Below are 25,817 nucleotides of genomic sequence, written 5' to 3'. Positions count from 1 at the left end.
CTGTTTATTGCTTCTGAATGCCATCTTTCTTTGGGCTCCGAAATGGGTGCTTTTCATTTGCTTCTAGTTCTGCTTTCCCTGCGCAGCCATTGAAGAGCAGCTTGTCAGAGATTAGCTTTGAATGGGGAGGGGTTCATTATTGTTTTGCTTTGTAAAAGGTTCTTGTGAATTGCGTACTAGCCTTTTTTTTTTTTCTGAAGGGACTTGCAAGGGGGGGGGGGGGGGGTCTGGTGGCGTAGTAAATAAAGGATCACTGCCTGGAACTTGCTACATCTTACTTAAGCTTGCCTACAAAATAAGAGATACTAACCTATTTCACGTAAACAAGCCCTGCCTGAAAGCTGCCAAATTTGCGGAAAATCTTTAATATTGTAGTGCAGCGGTTTCAGGCATGATATGAGTATTTCCAGCCCAGTGTTTTATAGGAATTCTTTATTTTGGAATAAAAGATTCTTGACAGCCCCTGCCTTACCTCTTAGTACAGTATTTCTCCCCTCCCTCTCCTTGTTTACCTTGAACCTCCCCCCCATTCCCTGAATCCAGGCACCAGAATAGCCTCCAAGTCTCTTCATTCATACTTCACTAGCTGTGCTTGGATTGAGCCCACTATTGCCAAGAGCTTTTGGCATGTGTTCCTCTCTGCCTTAGATAAAAAGGGTTAGCATTGACATCTTGTATTTAGAATATTCAGTGTTCCTATGGGTCGGATTGCCATATTGTGTTGGACTTCTACCCGAACCTTAACCTTATTTATATTTGATGTTTCCTTTTATTATGTGTGTTTAGTGTCTAGCTGTATCTTGGAGTTTAGCATTCTGTGTACATCAGTGTTTCCTAGCAGGAGTTCCCTATAAAATAAAAACTGCAAACATGTCACCTTGTAAAGTGATGGCCTTTTTTTTTCTAGGATATGCCAACACTTTATGATTGGTGGGTGTCCTGCCTATGGACCACCAATAATTTGGTGGAAAAAGGTGGGTGCGGGGGGGGGGGGGGGTGGTTTTGTCACCGAACTAATTTAGCACATTAATCCCTTCACCGTTTCCGCCTGCAATGATGTGCCAATCTACCCTTTGTGTGGTGAACTGCATTAACCCTTATTCAACTGAATAGGATTGGCTGCGACTACCTGCACAGCTGAGTGGCCGGGACGCCTCTGTGTATGGAAATCATAAAGTAGCCATACACCTTCAATAGCTGACAACGGAGCATTTGTTCATCTGACAGGTATCCCTTCTCCCCGTAAACATGAAAATGTTTGTTCTCAACAGAGAGAGCAGGGGTAAGGCTGCTTCTGCACTACAAAATTCATCCATTTTAGAGATCAGTTTGATGTTCCGTTATGAAAACCCTTAAAGTCGGCCGCTACAAAATTCCACACGGCCGTTACAAAATGCACATTTCATTATCCGTTTTAACCCATTATAGCCCGTTATTAATAACGGATGTTATTTTGTGATGGAAGATAGTAACTGGAGAAATAGTGCATTCATTATTTCTTCCGTTCATTCTCCAGTCACAAAATAACGTCCGTTATTAATAACGGGTTAAAACGGATAATGTAAAGATCCCATAGACTATAATGGGATTTTCTAACGGCCATATGGGATTTTGTAACGGCCGTTTAATGGGCGATTTTCAGGGTTTTCATAACGGAACATCAAACGGATCTTTAAAACGGATGAATTTTATAGTGTGAAAGCTGCTAACAGACAAATCTAGGGACCTGATTGGGCAACTGAAATCCAGTATGCCCGACCCTTCTTTTTTTCACAACATCTGTCGGGGGAGAGTTAGGAGGTCCACATAAAATTTAGACTGCATGCTTGGCCGACTATATGGTCCTTTTTAGTAGGAATTTTAATTCTTGAGAAAATTGTTGGAGTAACCACCATGGTAAAGAAAGTTTCTTGGGAATGCCCCTTTACTAGCACAATCTCTAGAAATGTCTGATGTGCGTATCCTGCACCCATTTTCAGCTTGCTTGCAGTTTATACGCTGGCTTGTGGCATAAAGCCCTTAGCAGGCATCCGTAATCCCTACTATTAGCTGAGCGTAAACTGATTTGTTCAGAAGTGTAAGCACATGGGAAGAACGCAGAATGTGCTTTATCACGTTGAGTAATTCAATTCTCCAATATCCATTTAATGCAGCCTGCCGTAGATCACCGACCATCGGATTGGTTTACATGGTAATTCAGGATTCAAGCAATGCAGTGAATCCATATTATTAGTATTTTGTCATAAAACAAAATAAAATTATAAAGGTTTTTTTTGGAAAAAGGTTAATAAAAGCCTGTACCACACCACACCATGAATACTTTAGTGCTTCCCTCATATCAGTATAGCAGGGAATTGCTACTTGTGCAGTTGCAAAAAACACCTCCAAAAAGACAAATCATTTTACCAACTTCTTTAGAGTTGCTCTCCTCTAATCCTATCATTAGAATACAGTGGTCCCTCAAGTTACAATATTAATTGGTTCTGGGACGACCATTGTATGTTGAAACCATTGTATGTTGAGACCAGAACTCTATGGAAACCTGGTAATTGGTTCTAATGCACCAAAATGTCATCCAAAAATAGGAAAAAGTGAGAATGAAAGAAAAGTAAGTAGATAACTAATATAGATAAAGCAAATCCTTACATATAAAAGAAAGAAAGATCTGCTGGGAGCTGTAAATCACTGCTTATGTTGGTGTTTTCCAAGCAGGGAGCCTCTAGCTGTTGCGAAACTACAACTCCCAGCATGCCCGGACAGCCTTTGGCTGTCCGGGCATGCTGGGAGTTGTAGTTTTGCAACAGCTGGGGGCACCCTGCTTTGGAAACACTGGTCTATGTAGAGGACAGGAGCTTCTTCGGGGTCCTGTACAGTACACGCAATGTCCTAAAAAAGTAACATGGAGCCGCTCTCACCTGGTGTACAAAGGAGCAGGTAAAGTGTACAGACACCAGTCAGTGCATACACTTCAGTAATACAGGGGTTTTACCAGTGAAATGCCCATTCTGATTGGTCGGTTCTTCCAGTCACTGACACGTTTCACAGATCTGGACTGTCCGTAGTATTGTATGTTGAGTCTGGTTCCAACTTACAATGGTCCAGAAAAGACCATTGTATGTTGAAACTATTTGTATGTTGAGGCCGTTGAAAGTTGAGGGATCCCTGTACAGGGTTTGTGCCTGCTTATAAGTTCAGTGCTCCCTTGCATGGTCCCTATCTGTAATCCTATCAATAGTATTATGAGGCTATTGCAATTTATGGAAAGTCCCTAAGGCTATGTTCCCACCCTGACGCTACTTTTTCTTTTGTAATCATAGGAAAAAAATAGCAAAGTCTGTAGCAAAACAGAAATGTATTGACCTTGGACCTATTGTAAGTCAGGCAATCCAAGGATCCATCGAGACTTGTTGGGATCCAGAATCTATGGCCATTATGTGAATGGCTCCTAAAAGTATTCACTTGCTAGAACAGGGCAATTGCAATATACCTTTTAAGGGTACATTCCCACACAGCGTATTTGCTGCGTATTTGCTGCTGCGTATTTTATTTTCTCTGTTGAAGTCAATGGGTAGGAAAATACGCAGCACCAAATACGCAGCAAATACGCAGCAAAATACGCTGTGTGGGAACGTACCCTTAAAGTAAAACCCCAGAGAAGTTGTACTTAGAGCATTAAATTTTTTTTTTTTTTTGTGCATTACTAAGATTCTTGGACCATATATATATATATATTGCGAAAGCCCAGGAAATCCCACTAAAAGTGTCCAAGAAATGTCAGCTGAATTACCTCTTATTACCTGATTCTACTGAGAGCCTTCATTTAATGTTTGGTGCATGGACACATAATCCCTTATCCTTTCCCTCTCTAGACCCTCAAAGGGAGCCTGGGACATTAAACAGGCAACGACAACATGTCCTTATATAGAACCCTTCTGTTTAGCTGAAATCTAAGAAGTGCATTCTTTAGACTTGGCCACATCACATTTATGGTACTACTCTAGGGGCTGCAGCGTGCATCTGGAAAAGTGTTGATACTGAATCTGTATTTAGTGATTGTAGCAGTTAAGTCAAGTCTGTTTTTTTTTTTGCCTTAGATTCTAGTGGAGCTGTATTGTTATCATTTTAACACAGAAAAGTAGAGACTTAAAGGGGTACTCCGGTGAAAATATTTTTTCTTTTAAATCAACTGGTGGCAGAAAGTTAAACATATTTGTAAATTACTTCTATTCAAAAATCTTAATCCTTCCTGTACTTATTAGCTGCTGAATACTACAGAGGAAATACTTTTCTTTTTGGAATGCTCTCTGATGACATCACTAGCACAGTTCTCTCTGCTGACGTTATAATAATAATAATAACGCTTTATTTATTGTTGTCCTTTGTGGGATTTGAACCCAAGTCCCCAGCACTGCAAGGCAGCAGTGCTAACCACTGACCCACTATGCTGCCCCTAGCATACATCTGCTATGCATGGTTGCTAAAATGGACAGAGATGTCAGCAGAGAGCAATGTGCTCGTGATGTCATCAGTGTTCCAAAAAGAAAGGAATTTTCTTCTGTAGCATTCAGCAGCTAATAAGTACTGGAAGGATTATGATTTTTTTAATAGAAGTAATTTACAAATATGTTTAACTTTCTGCCACCAGTTGATTTAAAAGAAAAAAAGGTTTTCACCGGAGTACCCCTTTAAATGTGTTCACCACTCTCATGTAAATCCCCACCTGAAGAGAGGAGCTCCCCAAATAGGTGGCACATCACACAAAGACTGATCCGTCCTCAGGGAAAACTGCACAAGGGAAAGGAAGGTCTGGCACTCATTTGAAAATATAAACATTTTATTTAGACCCACATAATAAATACATAAGAGCCCATCCCCGGGAATCTCACTTATTTCTCATACCCAGCTGGAACCAAATCATAGCCTATAGGTTCCCATAACAGATGTGTGTTCTATGAATCTGTACGTTGGTTCAAATTATGTAAGGAGATTTCCTGGATTGCTCTCGTCATTTTAATATGTGCATCTAAATGTATTTGTGCTTGGCCTTGTGCATATTGTTAGAGTGCACAATAAGACACTATTAATATTGACTGATGAGACAAGAACATACCCTGTACACTTGACAACATCTAGATGGGCAGAAAATGGATTGTATCATAAAAGAAATTGATAGTGCAGCATGAGCTTGACACATGCAGTCCGGTCCACACTGTCTAAATGATATGTAATGAGCTAACCTAGTCACCAGCAGATGTTATCACTTATCAGGTGAACAAGGAGCAACAGTCCAACTAAATACTGGACAAAGGTGAAGGGCGCCCTATACACAGCTATGTATTACACAGTTTTTCAGAACATTTTCCCCCAGAAGCAATGCTTAAAAGGGGTACTCCGGCGCTTAGACATCTTATCCCCTATCCAAAGGATAGGGGATAAGATGCCTGATTGCGGGGGTCCCGCCGCTGGGGACCCCGTGATCTTGCACGCCGCACCCCGTTTATAATCAGTCCCCGGAGCGTGTCCGGGTGCGGCGTAAAAGATCACGGGGGTCCCCAGCGGAGGGACTCCTGCGATCAGGCATCTTATCCCCTATCCTTTTGGATAGGGGATAAGATGTCTAAGTGCCGGAGTACCCCTTTAACACCCTATTAAACATGGCACAAACATGCCCCGACAGTAAGTTTACTAGTTTCCATGTGCATCAAGAAAGGGAGAGTGATTAAAGGAACCATTGGGAACCATCTTTTACCCCCAAAGAATCTGAATGTAAAAACAAAAATACTGTGCAGACAATCTTTGCTCCTTTTTGCAGAGCTTTAGCCAAAATATGTGAGTTTGTGGTCATCTGCTGAGCACGTGAATGGAAATGCATAGGGCCTGGACTCTTGGCATAAACAGTGAGCAGACCTGATGGAACTATGCCGTTCATGTATAAGGTGCTAGATGTGGTTCTGCCGCCTATTACAGTGATCCCTCAACTTACAATGGCCTCAACATACAAGAGTTTCAACATACAATGGTCTTTTCTGGACCATTGTAACTTGAAACCAGACTCTACATACAATGCTATGGAATCTGCGAAACATGTCAATGGCTGGAAGAACTGACCAATCAGAATGGTCATTTCATTGGTAAAACACCTGTATTACTGAAGTGTATGCAATGACTGGTGTCTGGTAGCGCCCCCTACAGTACAGGGAGGTATTACATGTTCTGTACTCGTTAGCTGTTCCTTTGTACATCAGTTGAGGGCAGCTCCATTTTCCTATTTTTAGGACATTGCGGATTTAGGACATTGCGTGTTCTATACAGGACCCTGAAGAAGCTCCTGTCCTCTACATAGACCGGTGTTTCCCAAAGAGGGTGCCTCCAGCTGTTGCAAAACTACAACTGGTTGGGAAACAGTGAAATAGACAGTGATTTACAGCTCCCAGCAGATCTTTCTTACTTATATATGGAAGGATTTGCTTTATCTATATTAGTTATCTACTCATTTTTCCTTGAAGGGGGTATTCCAGGAAAAAACTTTTTTTTATATATCAACTGGCTCCAGAAAGTTAAACAGATTTGTAAATTAACTTAAAAAATATATATATATCACAAGCGCTGGAATAGTTCGATTCTAGCAGCCACAGTATCGCTGAGAGGGTCCTGCCAACTCCTCATAAAGGTGCAAAGTGAGAAATAATATATGGTTTTAGCGAAACGGCGTTCTGTGCGCCGTTTCGCTAAAACCATATATTATTACTAGATTTGTAAATTACTTCTATTAAAAAATCTTAATCCTTCCAATAATTACCAGCTGCTGAAGTTGAGTTGTTGGTTTCTGTCTGACAACAGTGCTCTCTGCTGACATCTCTGCTTGTCTCGGGAACTGCACAGAGTAGAAGAGGTTTGCTATGGGGATTTGCTTCTACTCTGGACAGTTCCTGAGACATGTGTCATCAGAGAGCATTTAGACAGAAAAGAATAACTCAACTTCAGAAGCTCATAAGTACTGAAAGGATTAAGATTTTTTAATAGAAGTAATTTACAAATCTGTTTTAACTTTCTGTAGCCAGTTGAGATATATATAAAAAATATTTTCCTGGAATACCCCTTTTAATCCTCACTTTTTCCTATTTTTGGATGACCTTTTGGTGCCTTTAGAACCAATTACCAGGTTTCCATAGAGTTCTGGTCTCAACATACAATGGTCATCCTGGAACCAATTAATATTGTAACTTGAGGGACCACTGTACTTGACCAATGCAACAAGATGGTGAAGTCTATAGCTGAGCTGAAGCGCAGAACCTGTAGGTGCTGATAAGATAAGTGATGGTTCAGATAACTTATATGTTGTGTGATCTCTGCAATAATCATTTGAGAAATGTTCTGCCACCAGGTGAAATAAAACTTGGGCACAGCAAGGTAAAGGATGCATAAATGTGAATTCCCTTGGTGGCTTTTATCATAAGCATATTTAGTGACATCCACAGCAAGACAGTCTTATCTAGGTGTAATAGCCAATACTATGACTGGTGCCACTGTCAATGGATGAACAATGCTATTCACCTGTCAGTGGTTTGTATTTATTTAATTTAATTTTTTCTTTACTTTGAATGAAAGAAATTTTACAAATACTGAGTATTGTCATTCTTAAAATGCAACAAACCTAGAACTATATGCAATGGTCAGATGTACCAAATGACAAGATGGTATTCAATGTAGAAGTCCACCTAAGCAGGAAGAAGACAACATAGACTAAAACAGTCTCATTGAGATTCACAGTGTGAGGAATTCATCAAGGTGTTTTTTTTTAGTCTATATTTGTCGCATTTTTTTGTCGCTTGTCCCTGCCTGCGACAAATCTTTGCGCAAAACCATTTATGCAGTTTTCCAGTCCCGACTTTACTACGTGTTTTAATATAACCCTTTATTTGCAGTGTTCACAAATTCATCACGTGCGACAAACAGCGTAAGTCACATGTTATGTCACATCCTACGTTAATTAGGTGCAATTATACACCAGGTCTTTTCTGGTGTATAAAAAAAGGCTGTCCACAGCTACTTTCTAAATTTTCGGTATTTGATCTATTAACCTGTTGGTGCGGGGCGGGTCCAACAGCAGTGGCGGTGGTAGTGTGAGTCCTGTAGCGGCAGCGGTCATGTGAGTCCACATGTCGGTCAAGGTTTGGAGATCCCTGCACAGTGATCTCCCAACTGTGGCCCTCCAGATTTTGCAAAACAATAAATCCCAGCATGCCCAGGCAGCTGTTTGGTTTCTGAGCATGATGGGAGTTGTAGTTAATATAGACAAAACACCAGTTGAAGAAAAAGAAAAAAAAAACGAGAAAAGATATGGGTGATCGCATTATACCACATGATGCCAGATTCATCAGAGAGTGTACACCTTATGATGAATTTGAACCTGTACAACCAAAAATGAAGCCAAATAAAAGTGTAAAAACATACACAGGACACCATTATTGATGAAGTTCCCCCCCAGTATGTTCAAGGTCAAGGTATGAGACACAGGAGACAAGATGCCTGAAAGAGAAGGGGTTTCAATAGTTAATATTATGGCCTATTGTACATTTTTCTGTGTTCTGGAAAGGTTTAGATCTGTGTGCTTGTTATTGTTTGTCACTGAAAGGTTTTGGAGGAGGAATGGTCAGCGTAACCGGTCACTGGAGTGAAACATTCACAAGCCTCAAATTCTCATGTGTATTGTGAAAAAAACCAAAAACCTCCAGGCGTGTGACTGTAAGATCTTTTCCTCCTGCACAAGTTACGTGGATCAGTTAAGCAGCAGTGATAAACATCCTGGTCTGACTTGTACGCTCCTGTCTCAGCAGGATGAGTCTGGTGTTGTGCGCTGTAGCTAGTATCGGACAGAAATATTCTCTTTGAACTGAACAGTGGCTCCACTTGGTACACTGTATTGTGCCCCGGTTTACAGTGGAGGTCCCCAGTGATACTATGTTCATTTTTTGTTTAATTATGGCAGCAGCGGTTCAGATGATGAATAATAGATTGGCTTCATATGTTAATTCCTAGAGCTTGTCTGGGACATCGCCATCACTGTCTGGTTCAGCAATAGGCTTCGAAAATTGCACGTTGGCAGGAACATCTGTGAAACCGTGGCTTATTTTAGCTCTGTGACAATGACTCAGTAAAATAATATAATTAGAATATAATATACATTTTTATATATATATATATATATATATATATATATATATATATATATATATATATAATTTTGATTTTTTTAAATATTTTTTTTATATATAATATTAGATATGGGAAGAAGGGATAAGTATTCTCCTTAGGGAGGAGCACTGCTTCCAGTGTATGGGGATTTAAAAAAAAGGCCATTAGCACTTCACCAGAGAAGCCAGAACACCCTGCTCTGTACTGACCTGGGGCAATCACCCCGAAACAGCTGTCTGCAAAGGGGTCCTCTTACCTTCTGGGGAAAACTCTGGCTTGGCATAAAATCCCAATCCGTTTCTAAGACTCGGTAATTGGAGCTAAAGCTGATTTTAGGGAATGCTACCTGTGAAGGTGGTGTGAGATGAGCTGCTTTGCATATTCTATATCTATCTATCTAGGAATCCACAAAAAGCGGTCCAGCAGCACACCAATGAAATAATCAAGCTGTGTCTTTATTCAGCCCATGTGCAAAAAAAGAGGGCGACATTGCCATCTTTCTCAAATAAATATATATATATATATATATATATATATATATATATATATATATATATATATTTATGTGTGTGTGTGTGTGTATGTGTATATATATATATATATATCTCCAAAAAGAGAGGATGGCAGCGATCCAGTGAAAAAGGTATACTTTATTCACCCAAAGTGAAAAAGCGACATTTCAGCCTACTCGGAGGTCTTTTTTTTTTTTTTGAAGCATCTTGATACTGTATGGAAAACACTGATTTATTATAATGCATTAGTAAATAGCTATCTTTTGCCCAGTGTCCAGTTCAGTGTTTGCAATTTAGTGTTCCTCCAGCTGTTGCAAAACTCTGCTCTGTGCACGAGGACAGCCAGAATGCAGGGCAGGAGATTGCAGAGGGTCCCAGCATTTGAACCCCCCCCCATGATCTGGCACTTATACCCCATCCTTTGGATAGGGGATAGATTTTCCTAAACTTGATCACCCCTTTTTTTAATGATTCTATACAAAGATGAATATCCAGCGCACAGCATGCGATAAAACAGGATGCTTTATTGAAGAATCATGGAACAAGTACAGGACATAATGCCAACGCGTTTCAGATCACACAGGATCTTTAGCCATGACTAAGAATCCTGTGTGATCCGAAACTTGTTGGCATTATGTCCTGTACTTTTTCCATGATCCTTCAATAAAGCATCCTGTTTTATCGCATGCTGTGCGCTGGACATTCCTCTTTGTATAGCTCCATTTCGGTCCGGGGCCGCTGCTACAAGTGCAGGTGATTTGGAGTACAGAGGAGTGAGCTGTCTACAGTGCCTGACTTCCTTTTTAATAATGATTTAAAGTGGACTGAAAAAAAGATGGGTGTATTTTTTAAGTTTACAAGCTATTATGTCTTGTGTGTTAAAAAGCTTTGTATTTCTGGGTAAACTCGGTCACCTAGAAGAGTTTAGTGGGAATATTGTGAATGGAGTGTTTGTTTCACAATGAACCTAGAACAGTTGTTGCTCAAGGCACAGGAAGTGCTTGGCTCCAGGATTGCCTCGGATTCCTTTTGAAGATAGCATTCACCTGCTCCATGTGTCAGCAGCCGAACATTGCAGATATTTTATATGAGAGGCCACCGCCAGTGTGTGAGCAGAGAAATGTAAGGACACGTGTCTCTTCTGAAATTCTGTTGGATGTGGTTAGAATATTGAGCAGCTTATCAGCTAAGCAGTATCTGAAGTTCCTGTTTTCACAGGATTGGAAGTTTCAACATATAGTTGTTCCGCTTGCTTCTTGATAAAGTTACTGGCTGATCCATGCTTGTATTTGTGATTTAAATAAATAAATTACATATTCATTATTATTATTATTTGGGGGGGGGATGTGAATGCTGCAGAGCTATTTTGCCTGCCATTTGAACTTGAAATTGGAATTTTATGATTCATAAATTTCTTCCAGCATTTGACAAACAGATGCTCCAAACTAGCTTGTAAGGAATGCAGGCGGGTACTAACATGAAGACTATTTCAAAGGGAGGTGATATATAATAAAAAGGACTTCAAAGAGCAGTAAAAGGCAGCAATATAAGCCAGCAATACTACAGCCATTAGTCTGGTAGAGTAAACTGCTTGTCTTCAGCGATGAGAAGTCCATAGCTCTCGGTATAAGCGTCTTGATATTGGTAGCTTGTATATAGAGACCATGGTCTGTGCATCTACAGCAAACACAAGAAATATCCCCTGCTCATACACAAGCTGACTTCTCCTTGGTAGTAGCGGCTCACAGACGGGAGCTACAGCTTAGTATTTGCTTAGTGTAATTTCACACACAAGATTCCGTGGCGTAATCTATATACACAGTGCCATGCGTAACACACCAGCACTGACGCAGCATATGTTAAGGGGTCATCAGAGACTTGGTGCGTATGAGTTGGGCATGGAAACGCTATGAAAATGAGTTAAGAAAACATAATGACATTTGGAAGGTTATTGCTTAAAGCCTCATAAGCAAATAATTATAAAAAAACATATGGCAGGCTCTGTAACTTTTTGTATTTGCTGGGGTGTGTTTTTAAGTAGAATCTAACCCAGTGTCGTACCAAGATCCTTCGTATCAGTCTGAAGCCTCCCTTTTTTATTTATAAGGGGACGCTTGATGATTATAAATAGCTGTAATAAAGGCGACAAGGGATGTTGCCCTTAAAAGACCCCGGGCTTTGCCTGTGAGTTCAGGATTAGACTGTGCTGAAGCTCAGCATGTGCACCATGCCAAAATTGCATTCAAGGTCAGTGCCTGTCTGAATGAAGGAGCTAATCTGTGTTATCGGGAGGGCAGCGGTACTTGTTGTCCGTGCATGTGATTATGTATGAGCAGATGTGAACACTGCTGTTTGTGGCTCATTATTTTTGGCTCCATTAAGTAGAGAGAAAAGTGAATGAGCTTGATATAGCGCTACAATAGTATCACGCCCACACTGTTTCCTGTCTGTACACAATACTCAGTATATATATTATGTAAGAACCATATTATAGTTGTGCTATGATACATGCTTTATTCCCTAACACTTTTCTACTTGAGACAATAGGAAGCTATCTCATTACATGTTTACAGGATCAGTGATTATTAAGCTGCTACGTTGTGTTGGCATTAATGGAGCAAAGGCCAATGTATATATTGACGACAACAATGTTCACCTTTTGAATACAAAGCTACCTTAATCTGTTCAAAGCTTCCACCTTAAAGCGACTTTATCATGGTCATCAGGCCTGTATTGACATCCATTCATTGGCTTTCCTTTCTAGTCACTTAGTGAATTATAAATCACTTTATTTTCCTTCTCCCAAATTTCCAAGGGTTTATCCACACGTGCTTATTTCCTGTAGCTGATTTTTGTTACTTTTTTACTTCAATGGTAGTAAAACAGCAGCAGAAAACCTGCAACAAAATAAGCACCTGTGAACGTACCCTAAAGGAGACAACAAGTTAGGGCTGGGCGGTATGACCAAATGTGTGTATCACGGTAATTTTTTTAACTTTTGGCGGTTCCACGGTCTACAACGGTATTTCCTAGCCCCATATTAATTATCAGCCCACATCCCCATCAGGGTAAATACTCACATGTCACCCACAAGCGCTGCCCTCCTCATCCAGTCCGTTGCGGCCGCCGGCGCTGGCACTCTATACTGTGTGGTATCCCTATGCAAAAGGTAAACAAAATAAACTTTAACGCACCTACGTCGGCCTTACGCTGGGGACGGGAACGTCGGACAGTCATCAGCCTATCACAAGGCCACAGCGATGTTCCGCCTCGGCTGGTGATAGGCTGAGCGCACTGTCATGTAAGGAGCTCTGGACTGCTTCTTACACGACAGTGGGCTCAGCCTATCACCGGCCGAGGCGGAACATGGCTGCGGCCGGTGATAGACTGACGGCTGTCCAATGTTCCCATCCCCAGGAAACAAGTGAGGCCGGTACCGGACCAACGGGAGGTAAGTCAAAGTTTTTGTTTGTTTTTTGCAGCCCGGGCATAGGGATACCGCACAGTATAGACCAGTGGTCTCCAACCCGCGGAGCTCCAGATGTTGCAAAACTACAATTCCCAGCATGCCCGGACAGCCAACGGCTGTCTGGGCATGCTGGGAGTTGTAGTTTTGCAACAGCTGGAGGTCCGCAGGTTGGAGACCACTGGTATAGAGTGTCAGTGCCGGCGGCCGCAACAAACAGGACGAGGAGGGCAGTGCATGCGGGTGACATGTGAGTAGTACCCTGATGGGGACAGGGCTGGGCTGGGCTAATAATTAATTGGGGGGGGGGCAGAACAGCGCTGGCTGGTCCCATAGGATTAGTTCCCCGATAAAATTCATATCGTGCAGCCCAAACATTTTGGTATTCGGTATGAACCGGTATACCGCCCAGCCCTACTACAAGTAGACCTTAAATGGTTAAAGCCCCAGGTCGCCTCCAGTGATCTATGTTATTTATTGAGGTGTCTTGCAGAAATGAGGAGGATCGCCCATAATAGGATTTGCATATAGAGTTCCATTACTCTGTGTGAACAACCAATTTCTACCAATCAGCAGAGATTCGGTGTTGGTGTTTACATTTGTGTGTAAGCCCCAGCCTCATCTTGCAGGAGAACACTTCCTTCCTCAGCAGATGGCAGCCTCAGGGCCATGCACCTGCCATGACAAGCAAGACGTACTAGTAATCTACCCCAGCGCTGCTGTTGACAATAGGCTAATGATTGCATGCCATCTGCCTCCCAGGCCTACTACCAAATAGAGGAAGATATTTCTTCTTTCCAGAGACAATAATGGCAATGCAAGTGAGATTAGAGGACAGTGCGGGGCTTGGTTTGAAGGGGCTTTATCTGAGCTCAGAACGGAGTACTATCGCTTTCATTCAGCAGTGGTGGAGCCCTGGGACTTTTATATGACCATGTGAAACGTTGTTCACAGGTATGTTTGTTGTTCAGCCGCACATGTGACAGTATACGTGTGCTAGTGCTCGGCTTTGCCTGTACTACGATCCTTTCTGATCAACATTCGGACAGTTCAAAGGGACCTTTCCAAGCCCTCTCTCCTCCTGACTGTTGTGCACACTTTAAAGCTGGGCAAAGTCCACTTCTAGAATATCTGTAGTAAACTGCTTGCAGACTGGAATGTGTAATCTTGTGGAGCAGGTTCAAAGAGTTTAGAAAAACAAGTTGGAATTCATCATTTCATTAGGTCAGGTCTGCACGCACCCGGTGCAGTAAACACGTTTGGACTTTCTTTATATAATATGGAAGTGTTAACAAAACTTCTTCTTTAAAGTTTTAAAAGTGTGAAAAATAAATTGAGACTATAAATTCCTGTATAGTTTCTATGCTTACTTTTTATATACTAGTACTGTTACATGACGCACAGTAAAAATAACCTGAAGATTTGAGGTAAGCTCCCATGTCACAGCCGGTTTATGGTTCCAGTTTAGGCTTGGTAGCACTGTGGGTTCCTTGAAATAGGCCAAGAAAAAAAAAATGTCCAAACATCACCCAGAGTTTATACAGTATTAAGTCGGATTATATGACGCATGGATTAGGCATTGTTGAGCAGCTTGGTTTAATGGAAAGGGTCGGAGATGGTGGCATTAGTGTAATGCTGAACTGGCTGATACTAGTATCTACAGGGAAAGTTCACTAACTCACAAGACGCAGGTAAAAACAAATAAGATACATTATGACTTTCCAAAGTCATGGATTATTCTCAGAACACCTAATATGACTCTCCTGTTTAGTAAAGTCTGGCCACAAAGATTTACTGCTTCATATAGTTTATGGGCCCTAAATGCAGAACTTTATATTTTTTTCTTTATTGTGGGTTATCACAAATGGAATGAAGCATTTCTAGTCTGTAGACTAAGCAACACATAGAGGTTACTACAGGATAAGTTTCACATCCCATTCTGTACATATTTGCTGAGCAAACTCTAAGATGCCGTTTGAACTTCTCATGAGCCATGTTCTGTTTGTGCCAGAAGCTGACAGGGAGCACTGTACGATAATAGCACTTTCATTCATTCTTAGCTATTAGAGGTCATGCGTTTTCGTATTAATAGAACAATTGGCTAGTACTCTGGTGTCAGCTTTTATTCACTATAGGAGTATACCTTTTTAAGCTCTACAGAGTAACTTAAAAAGAATGGTGCAAAATGAACGTCTCAATATTCATAACGGAGAATATAACACAAGTTTATTCACGTGAAAAGACACACTACAGACCTTATCCATACACTACAGATATTGACAGTGATTAACATTAGTGTAACAGCAGATGTCTAAGCGATAGTCCAGTTATCTCCAGATGTGGCCCACATATCCTTTGACATGGACTCCACTTTTTCAGTAAGGCACTGTCTCAGGTTGTTCAGATCCTGTGGCTGTAGAGGCAGATACACTGGGGGAGATATATCAAAACCTGTGTAGCAACCAGATTGCTTCTATTATTGTTAAAGAGGCCTGTCAATAATGAAAGAAGCAATCTGATTGCTATGGGCATCTGCACCCCTCTTTACACTGCTTCTGATAAATCTCCTCCACTGTCCTTGATGTAGCCCCACAGAAAGAGGACCCAGGATCTGGCAATCGTAGAGACCTTTCATGTTTTGGTGAACATCCAAAAGAAACTGTGGAGGGGCACCATCCTTCTGATAGAGAAAGATCTGCCAAATGTCGTGTATCTGTGGTATAAGCCATTGCTTTAACGTGTCCAGGTAGGATTGGCCACTGACCGTATTCTTGGCTAAAAGAAAGGATTGTAGAAACTCTGGGGGAGAATAATCAAAACCTGTCCAGAGGAAAAGTTGCCCGTAGCAACCAATCAGATTGCTTCTTTCATTTTTAACAAGACCTCTGCATAATAAAAGAAGCAATCTGGTTGCTATGGGCAACTTTTTCTTTCCAAAGGTTTTGATAAATCTCCCCCTCTCTGCCTATTTATGGCACAGAACACATTTAGTTTGGGGAAATCCCTTGTTCTTGATAAGGGCACATGGTTTTTCTGAGCCATAAATGTTAATGTTATGGCAGTTGACCTTTCCTCTAAGGTGAAAGGTCGCCTCATCACTGAACACGAGCCTGTTAGTGAATTCATCCAGTCGACTCTGCAAGTCAATGCAAACAATGCAGATGTTGTTTTAAGATACATTTTACTTTGTCTGCTATGTATAACTAGTCCTTACCTTTTTGCACTACCCGTTTTTGAATTGTCCTATATATGGCTGAGAACATATGGATGACCTCAGGTCCCATTACTGCTGCATTGTATGAACCGAGCCTTAAAGGCAAGCTTTCATTACTTTCATGCTGCCTGTACCATGAGTCATCTGGGTGGTCCCTGGTGGCTTCTGCCTGCCCCTTTTTGGCCTTCATTGTTTAGGTATAGGAAGTGATCTATCTGTCGACTCTGGTGAAGCGCAGAGAGGACTGCCTGATACTTGTACTTCAGGCAGCATGAAAGTTATGACCGTTCTCTTTAAAGTTGCTGGAAATTGTGATTTGAGCATTGATGAAAAGATTGGACCAACCCTCTCCCAGGCTCCTCCACTAATATTTACATTGGTAAATCTCCGGCGGTTAACAAAATAGACGTGTATTTAGCTTCAGGTTGAAGTAAATTTGAGTAGCCGTATTAGTCCAGTGATGCAGATGCAAATCAAAAAATGTTGCAGTATCTTGTAATACCTTTTTTTATTGGACTAACAGCATTTTGTAGAGACAAGCTTTCGGGATTCCTCCCTTTATCAAAGGGAGGAATCCCAAAAGCTTGTCTCTACAAAATGCTGTTAGTCCAATAAAAAAGGTATTACAATATACTGCAACATTTTTTGATTTGCATCTGTTTCAGGATGACAAATACATAATCAATCCAAGAACCAAACAAGTTTAAGGGGCACTCCGGCCCTAATACATCTTATCTCCTGTCCAAAGGATAGGGGACAAGATGTATGATTGGGGGTTCCCGCCGCAATCTGTCATTCCGCACCCACCTTTGTGAGCTCTCCGCAGCCCTGGAGGCTCCGAATGTGAAGCGTGATGACCACAGAGCCGTATTGTGATGCTTCACACTCGGAGCCTCCACCCAAAGGTGGGTTCAGAATGACAGATTGTAGGGGTCCCCAGCGGCAGACCCCCTCGATCATGCATCTTATCCCCCATTCTTTGGATAGAGGATAAGATGTGTTAGGGCCGTATTACCCCTTTTTAAATGTTTTCATTTAAATGGAAAGAGATTAGCATTTTTTCCTTGCTCAGATGAAAAATAGATGTTTTGCTGGCTTCTGGTGATGTGTGTCTTCATTGAGAGCCCTGGGGCCGACATAAAGCTAGACTGTCAAACCGAGATTGTGTTTGCATAGTAAAATAACCAGAGGCTAATTGCTAAACCCTCAGTGATGGGCCGGCAGACTGCAGCAGCCAGGACAGCCTTCCTTTCATACTCTTCTGGAGTGATTTTTGTTTCTTTATTTTTTGAATCCAGAATATTTTAGTATTGACTTTTTAAGAATTGGCTTCATCCTGTGATTCAAAAAAGATACAAAAATATGAACAATCATCAGTCAAGGACAGTTTTCTTTTCATGTTGGTTAGATGCATATTATGCCTTCTCCTGCAAATTCAGCAATGCAGTGTGACTGTCGTAAATGAAATTAATGCCTGGGCTATGTGGAAAGTTCTCTTAAAATGTGCATCACTTGTCCGGCCATTAATACGATATGATCTATAAAGACGTATTAAAGCAGTGTTTGCCTGGTAGCCTTATTTTCCATGAGCATATGCAGTTAAACCTTAGCTGGCCTTTGTTTGAGGGAATCTCCTTATGTACACAAAGTGAAGGTGATAGCCATCAACTGTTCCAAGTCTTGAGCTGATGATGAGGTTCCAGAGTTTCCCACGTCATCTGGGATAGATGTGATGCAAATATTAATGTGCTATTGACCTAGGACATGATAAATCAACATCACATTCGTGGTAATACCAAGTGATTTATATCATCTAAGTCTTGTATATAGCTGAGCAAATAGACAAACATTGAGCAACTCCTTTTGTCAAACTTTATCTGTCAGTACATAATTTAGACAGGAAGAAGGAATTTCCCTTTTTTCCTTTATATGTGACAGATGCTAAGCAGTAAAAGCAATAGGCAGATGTTCAGACCTGTGGCAGATCACAGGAACTCTGGGAAATACCTTCTCTTTTAGCTTCTGGTGTTAAGTAGACAAGTTTTCTTGCCGTGCAGTTTTGCCTACAAACAGATATATACATGTATAGGTCCTGTGCTACATAGTTCTTTGTTTCCTACATGCTTCCATTATTGTTCCTTTGTCATAAACGGCCCAGTAGTGTGTTTTGTTTTTTCCTTTCCTTCAGTGGATTAGCAGTGAACAGAGAAGGTTCAGGTGAGGCATGCCACCAACTTGCGTGCCGTAACCTGATCACAGGTGAATAATTCAAAAACACTTCTGGAAAGCACTTTAGGGAAACAAATATTTTCAGCCGTTCTAGTTAAGTGTAATTTACATGCTTACTTGACATTAGAATAAACCAGTGTAACATGTTCCTATTGCAGTTTCACTAAAGTGGAGGTTTTAGAAGGGAAACTGTATTTCCCATGGATTATCTTCTGGAATACGAAGCTTACTGCTTCACTTTAGTTGTAGTTGATGAATTGTATTTCAGTGTAGTTCAAGAACATGTCTACCTGTTGTAGGTAACTTCACCATGTAGTCGGCGTGAACCATAGAGATTTGTAGTTTTTATGTTTTGCAGACATTTAGGCATCACACAAGGTGAAACTGGTTCAGAGAAATTGCGTTTCACCACAGAGCCTAAGAATAAAGAAGTCTGTCAAGGAAGATGTATACATTTGTTTTTGTCTTGTCTTATTCTGTCAGCCATAACTCTATTTTTGTGGTTGTATTTTTAGGACAAATAGCATATTATTTAGCTATAATTGTTGGGGATATATATGGTAGCTATTATGATTTTTTTTTCTTTGTTTTGTGATATGCATAAATAAGATATAGAACACATATGGTTTTGTGATTTTTGTGTCCATGCCGGTAAGATTCCTATGCATGTAAGATACACAGGGGCAGCTCTTGGGCCATTCATTATGCATGCCATAATAGACCCTCTTACTAGGCAGCAATGGGGATCTTTATTAGGCACACATCAGTCCTTATTACTTTGTCAGATCCAGTAATTGTGTTGAGAGGCTCAGGAAAGAACAAAGGGAGCCCCCACCCTTTGTTCCTACTGCGATTTGAAATTGTGGTGTTTAAGCGGTAGAACAGATGTAATTGGAGCATTCTCAGATCCCATCTATTAGTGCTGGATGGTGACCTTCCCAAAATGTACATGTATGTGAAAATGTCGTGGACTGTGGTAAAGTACGTACAATTTTTTTTAAAATGTACTTTTTATGAAAGTTTCTAACGGTTTCTTCTGGTTGTGTATTTCAGAGTGAAGGCACTGGATCATAACCTCACCACACCACAGAAGAAATCTGCGGGCCTACATTGTGACCAAATGCTGCTAAAGTCTCACTCCTTCCGCTCCTGCGGTATGAATCATTTCCGCTCAGGTACACAAGTGGTGGACATAAGTCCGAGAGCTACGTAACACAGACCTGCTTCAGTGTCATTGAATGGCGTTCTTATTCTGCTGTCCTTTTCACACGGACAACCCTGAAACCAACCATGTACTTTCAAGTTAACATTGAACGATGAGGCCTTCATCAAATTTCCTTATTTATTTTTCAGTAGACTGGGATATGGCAGTAACATCAGACTTACTCAAAATGAAGATAACCAGTTGGCCTACCTCAAAAAACAAATGAAAATAATAAATTATAAGGACTTCTCTTGTTGTGCTTTTTTTTTTCTTTGGTTGTGCAATGAAGAGTCTGAAGAAATTCTTCAGCATTATTTACATTATATTATTTTATGGATCAAAAATTATCTTCTGCACAGTTTACGTGGAAAATGGACACATCGTGGCAACAAGTGACTAGGGGACTTTCATAGAAATGCTTTGGTGCACAGAAGCTGTTTGTTTCCAAAAGTGGACCAAAAATGTTACTAATGGACATGTTTTCCTAAGTTACACTAACAGCTGCATGCACTACACGGTATCTTAGGAGTTCACTCCTTCTAGTCTGATTTAGCAGATTACTGTATGTACGATAATAGCAGCCAGTGGAAAATGGGGATTCCTATCGATGGCAATCATAAGGGCATGCTTTTTCACCAACCAGTAATTTTACGTGCTGCCACACCTACCATTGTCATGTCCTAATAGCTTCCTCACATTTAGGTACTTTTTAGGGTATGCTACATTGATTGTAATATTATTTATAAGAAAACACACACCTAGCTGCATTGCTCTTAACCAAAAACTTCCATATGTTTTACATTGTGGAGTATTTATCTGAAGTAATGCACTGTAATGACACTGAAATTATCGTCTTGGTCACTTGGCATAGTTCTTCCTTGTCGAAGAAAACACTGCAGTAATGTCTTGTAGATGCCACAGAGAGTCCCTGTTTGAGATATGACTGTGTGCATACTGAGAAAGTGGCACGTGCACTTTTTGTTGTTTTCAGTATACTGGAAAATGCAGTGTTTGCAACATTATCCATATAGCAAAGTGCTGCATTCTCAAATATCAATATTTTACAGCCTATTTTTAGATGGAAATTTTATGACAGATCTTTATTTAAAGGGGCCATAGCTTGTTTTTATCTGGTACAAAGAAAGACCATGGCCATTTCTATTGCTAGGTCTCTCCTCCACGTAGGTAAATCTAAATGTCGCTATATTGCTGAATGTCTGCGACTTTCCTTTCCGAGTGCAAACAATCTGTCATATCAAGGCTGATGGTGGTGGTCAGGAATTAAAGGACAAAATCTTCTTCTTTGCTTTGAACAATTTGATTTTTTTTTTTTTTTTTGTCTATGTATTGTATAAATTGAAAAATGCTTCATGTCTTCCTACTTGCTCAACAAAAGTCTTACTAACAAGGATTGTATTGCCAGACAAAAATGAATGTACATTCATATCTTTTTCTATTGCTCCTTTTTATAGTTTGATTCTTGTTGGAAGTGGAAGGTTATGCTTCATAAAACGATGTAAAAGTTATTGGCCTGTTTATGTATAGTGTAGTTTTCTATATAAATATAATGTAAAGATGTAAAATGTTCTAAACTATTTTGGCCTCCGGCTCCAAATAATATAGGATATTTGCTACGAGCGAACCATAAGAGCACTGATCGTTGTTACCTGCTGACGTCACTATTTGATTTATACTGAGAGTAAGTGTCCGTGTCTGTAGGATTGATTTACTAGCATAGTAGTTGGGCAAAATTGGCTTAACTTGGGCTCAACAAGTAAATTTCACATAAGGCATATGCAATATTTAAATCGGAAGTTTAGTTTACATAATGCAACCAAAATGTACAGGTTTTGAAGAAACACCATAATGTATATTGAAATCTTTGTACTATTTTGCCCAGTGCCCCTTTTAAATTTTTAAATATTTTGCTATCTTAAACTTAAAAAGTTATCAAACAGTATTTTATTCTTTCTCTACTGGGTACTTATTGTTTCTGAATATCAAGATGTTAAATATATTTCAATTGTGACAAGAGACTTAACTTATCTTGCAGTGTCTTCCGATGTACAGTGAAAATTATATATATATATATATATATATATATATATATATATATATATATATATATAATTTTCTTTCTTATAAATTAATGATAAATGATGTGATGCTGCTGGAGACAACAAACAAAACTAGGGTAGTGCATTGTATATAGTCTTCATTGATCTTGGATGCTGTCTTAATAGCCATATGCAATAAATACATTATTTATGATAGGATTTTGAGTGTGCTTTCTGTGCATTTGTAACTTTAAAAATATTATTATTACTATTCTAATTTATTCTTACATTTTTATTATTATGACATAATTGGGATTATGGTGTGCACCGCTACAATTAATGTTTGCTAATATTTATTATGCTCATTATTAGAAAAAAATGACAAATGGTACTATGTCAGTTCTCTCTAGTCCATATAACACTTTTATTTGGCCTTTGCCATTTGCTGTTCATGCTGAAAAACATTTTTCTTTGCCACCTTTTATAACAATAAAGATATGGGTGAATTTTATAAGTAAACAGTCCTCATCTGCTCTCAATTTTTAAATGTTTCCATAGGCATTAAGGTTCTAAACTGTACCTCTAATGGGGGTATTCTGGGTTAAAATGACTTAAATCCTATCCACAAGATAGGGGATCTGTCAGATTGAGGGATCTGACCACTAGAACAACTAGCGACTTGCTGCTGCTCTGTTTATAACAAAGACCCGTGGCCCCATTTTGAAGATCATGGTGGGATTAGACCACTCTCACTTAACCTCATTAATGCAAAGGTTTTCTAATTGGTTCATGTGGTACCCAAGAGTCTCATTATCAACCCCATCTTGCACTGGTGATTTCGACAAGTTTGCCTGTGAAGGAACATGTGTGCGTACATAAATTCAAACATACATACAATGCATTCTCCTGCTATAGGCCCACAAGTGCAAGCATCCTTTCCATTACATTGCTGGGATTAGTCCTCTCTATGCTTTATTACGCTCATTTTGTAGGCTTTCAGCAAGTAAATGCAAGTTTAGTAGAAAGAAAATTTAAAATACAGATTCGAAATCAGCATCTTTTGGACTATTGACTGATTTACTGTAGTTTTTTTTATTTATTTTATTTTTGTTTTTGAGGAGCAGTGTCCATTTTCTCTAGGGGCCCACTATTTACTTGAACCTCTTACTTAGTGCTGGTCAATCTGCAGCCCTTCACTCCATCACCTAGCATCCAGTGACCGCTTAAAACCAATAAATGTTGGGTATATCAGGATTTTTCTCCTATTTCAAATTATGTATCTTGTCATCAAAAATTCTGATTCCACTCCAGGGAATAGTTTTTAGCCTGCAATATGCTCAGATTGTTTATAACAATATGTACTCACCCACCCTGCTCTCCTACCACCACTTTTCCAACGCAACCTTATCCTGCAACGACACCTCTTGATCTTAGCTCAACGATGTTCCCTTCCAGCCAATAAGGGACCACTGTGGTCCAGTGATTATCCAGTCCTGATGTACTTTTGCTCCTCTGTCTTTTAGACTACTTTATGCAGCATTGGTTCAAATTAAAGGCCTGTTTCACCTACAGATAGTCACAAGCCCAACTTGCATATACCCATACCAGAATCACACTAGGTATAATATACCTGTCCATTATTGGTTCCTGCAACATCCAATAATAACAAATGCTACACTGGATCTTTAGCCAAAAGACAGAGAAGTAGATATATATAAAGCAGAAATTCTAAAGAAAAAAAATGCATTAAAACATATTTGCACATACAAGCAGAGATTAAGACAAACACAAACAATGTAAATATTCATGGTGTATGGCGAAGTTCATATATCCTGCAATAATCTACATCAACTAGAGTGCTCTCACAGAATGCTAAAGATTAAGCCATGCAAAATCTGTCCCCTTCCTTGACTTGACCTGCACAGCTCAATGCTTAAAGGGAGCCTCTCACCATATATATTACTGTATTTTTCGTCATATAAGACGCTCCGGCATAAAAGACACACCTAATTTTATAGGATAAAAATCTAGAAAATAAAGATTCTGAACCAAATACAATGTAAAGTATAGGACAGTGATCTTCAACCTGCAGACCTTCAGATGTTGCAAAACTACAACTCCCAGCATGCCCGGACAGCCGTTGGCTGTCCGGGCATGCTGGGAGTTGTAGTTTTGCAACAACTGGAGGTCCGCAGGTTAAAGACCACTGGTATAGGAGGTAGTACTCACGCGGACCCGTCAGCGCTGCCCTGGATGTCACCCTCCATCGCTGTGTCCCCCGTCGCTCCGAAACGTCTCTGCTGCCGGGTATCCTCGCTCGCCGTCGCCGCCATCACGTCGCTATGCACGCTGCTCTGATTGGATGACGGGACGGCGTGCGCAACGACGAAGGAGAGTGCCGGCCATGCAGGGGATCCCGGCACGGAGCAGACACCGAGGAGACAGGTAAGGTCCCTCCCAGTGTTCTGTAAGCTGTTCAGGACGCCGTGATTTCACCGCTGCGGTCCCGAACAGCCTGACTGAACAGCCGGGATAGTGTTATTTTTGCTTCAGACGCAGCGGTCAGCTTTGATCGCCGCGTCTGAAGGGTTAATACACACCATCACCGCGATCAGTGATGTCCTGTATTAGTCGTGGGTCCCAGCCATTGATGGCCGCAGGGACCGCCGCGATAGGACAGGTATTTGCCGTATAAGAGTCGCCAACTTTCCCCCCCAGTTTTGGGGAAGAAAAAGTGCATCTCATACGGCGAAAAATACGGCATGCATTCTATATGGTAAAATCTTCTTCCTCACCATCCTCGGGAAATGTTCCTGTCTTCAGGAATGGCAAGGATATAGGGGGAGATTTATCAAAACCTGTGCAAAGCAAAAGTTGCCCATAGCAACCAATCAGCTCACTTCTTTAATTTTTAACAAGGCCTCAGCAAAATGAAAGAAGCAATCTGGTTGCTATGGGCAACTGGGCAACATTTCCTCTGAACTAGTTTTGATAAATCTCCCCCATAGAGTTTAAAAGTGTACTCCCCCAGTCCCTTCTGCTGCACTGTAATCACTGTAATTGCTCTGCTTAGGGAGCAGAGTAGTGATAAGGGCTGCCAACCATGCAGAGGGGCTTGATTACAGTGCAGCAGACAGGACTCTTTCAAACTATAAAGCCTTACCATCCCTGCGGCAGGAATGTCTCCTGGGGATGTTGAGGAAGAAGAAGATTTTACCATCTAAAATGCGTTGCCATGCGTTTATACATGGAAAAATCTGACAAGAGGTTCCCTTGAAAGGGGAGCCTTGTAAATCAATCATGACAGGGAGGGAAGAGCCATGCATCCTGCAGCTCAGCGCAGCATTTTCCCTCTTTAGCCCTAAGCATGATTTAGGGTTGACAAATTCCCTAAAAAAAAAAAAAGAGCTGTAGTTGCAATCTAGCTGAAGTTAAAGCTGCGAGTATAACTACCTCCCACGCTGCTGTAGCTCAGGCTGGATTACAACTAGAGCTTTAAAACATTGGACTGGGTGAGAAGCCTTTGATTTAGCCCTAGGGGGTTATTCATTCTTCTTGAGGAGACTGTTATCTGAAGTAAGACAGCTAATGCTCCTGGTCTTTAGTCAGATTTTAAGGCTCTATAATGTGTTGTATATTGACTTGTAGGGTTTCTACTTGTTAAAGAACAAAAATTGCCTGTAAGATTCCCTACATCCACTAGTAGAGCGTTTCTCACCCATCTGACCGGTACCCTGCTCTGTACTGGATGGGGCAAGAACCTCAACACACTGGTCTACAGTGTCTTCTCTTTTGGAGGAGACTATTAAGTAGCTGAACTTCCTAGTTATGTTTCCAGGCTCTTTACAGAGAAGGGCCCCGACTTACAGGGAAGCTACCTATAGCTGGCACTAAAGATTCAGCTTTTTTTCTTCTAGAGGTGAGCTAATTTGCATGAATT

At 40.6% G+C, this 25,817-nt stretch overlaps 1 protein-coding gene across 2 annotated transcripts in view; it reads left to right on the top strand.

Moving 5' to 3' along the window:
* IRS2 (insulin receptor substrate 2) overlaps nt 1-21,450 on the top strand; it is a 34,220-nt gene extending 12,770 nt beyond the window's left edge. For both annotated transcript variants that reach the window (XM_056555741.1, XM_056555740.1), the window contains one exon: nt 19,670-21,450. In XM_056555741.1, the coding sequence (XP_056411716.1) occupies nt 19,670-19,674 (5 nt within the window). In that variant the 3' untranslated portion in view covers nt 19,675-21,450. The remainder of the gene's footprint in view (nt 1-19,669) is intronic.
* Nucleotides 21,451-25,817: the final 4,367 nt, after the last annotated feature.

Source organism: Hyla sarda, chromosome 2 (genome assembly GCF_029499605.1).
Source record: "Hyla sarda isolate aHylSar1 chromosome 2, aHylSar1.hap1, whole genome shotgun sequence".
Lineage (NCBI taxonomy): Eukaryota > Metazoa > Chordata > Amphibia > Anura > Hylidae > Hyla > Hyla sarda.
This window is presented reverse-complemented; position numbering and strand designations above follow the sequence as displayed.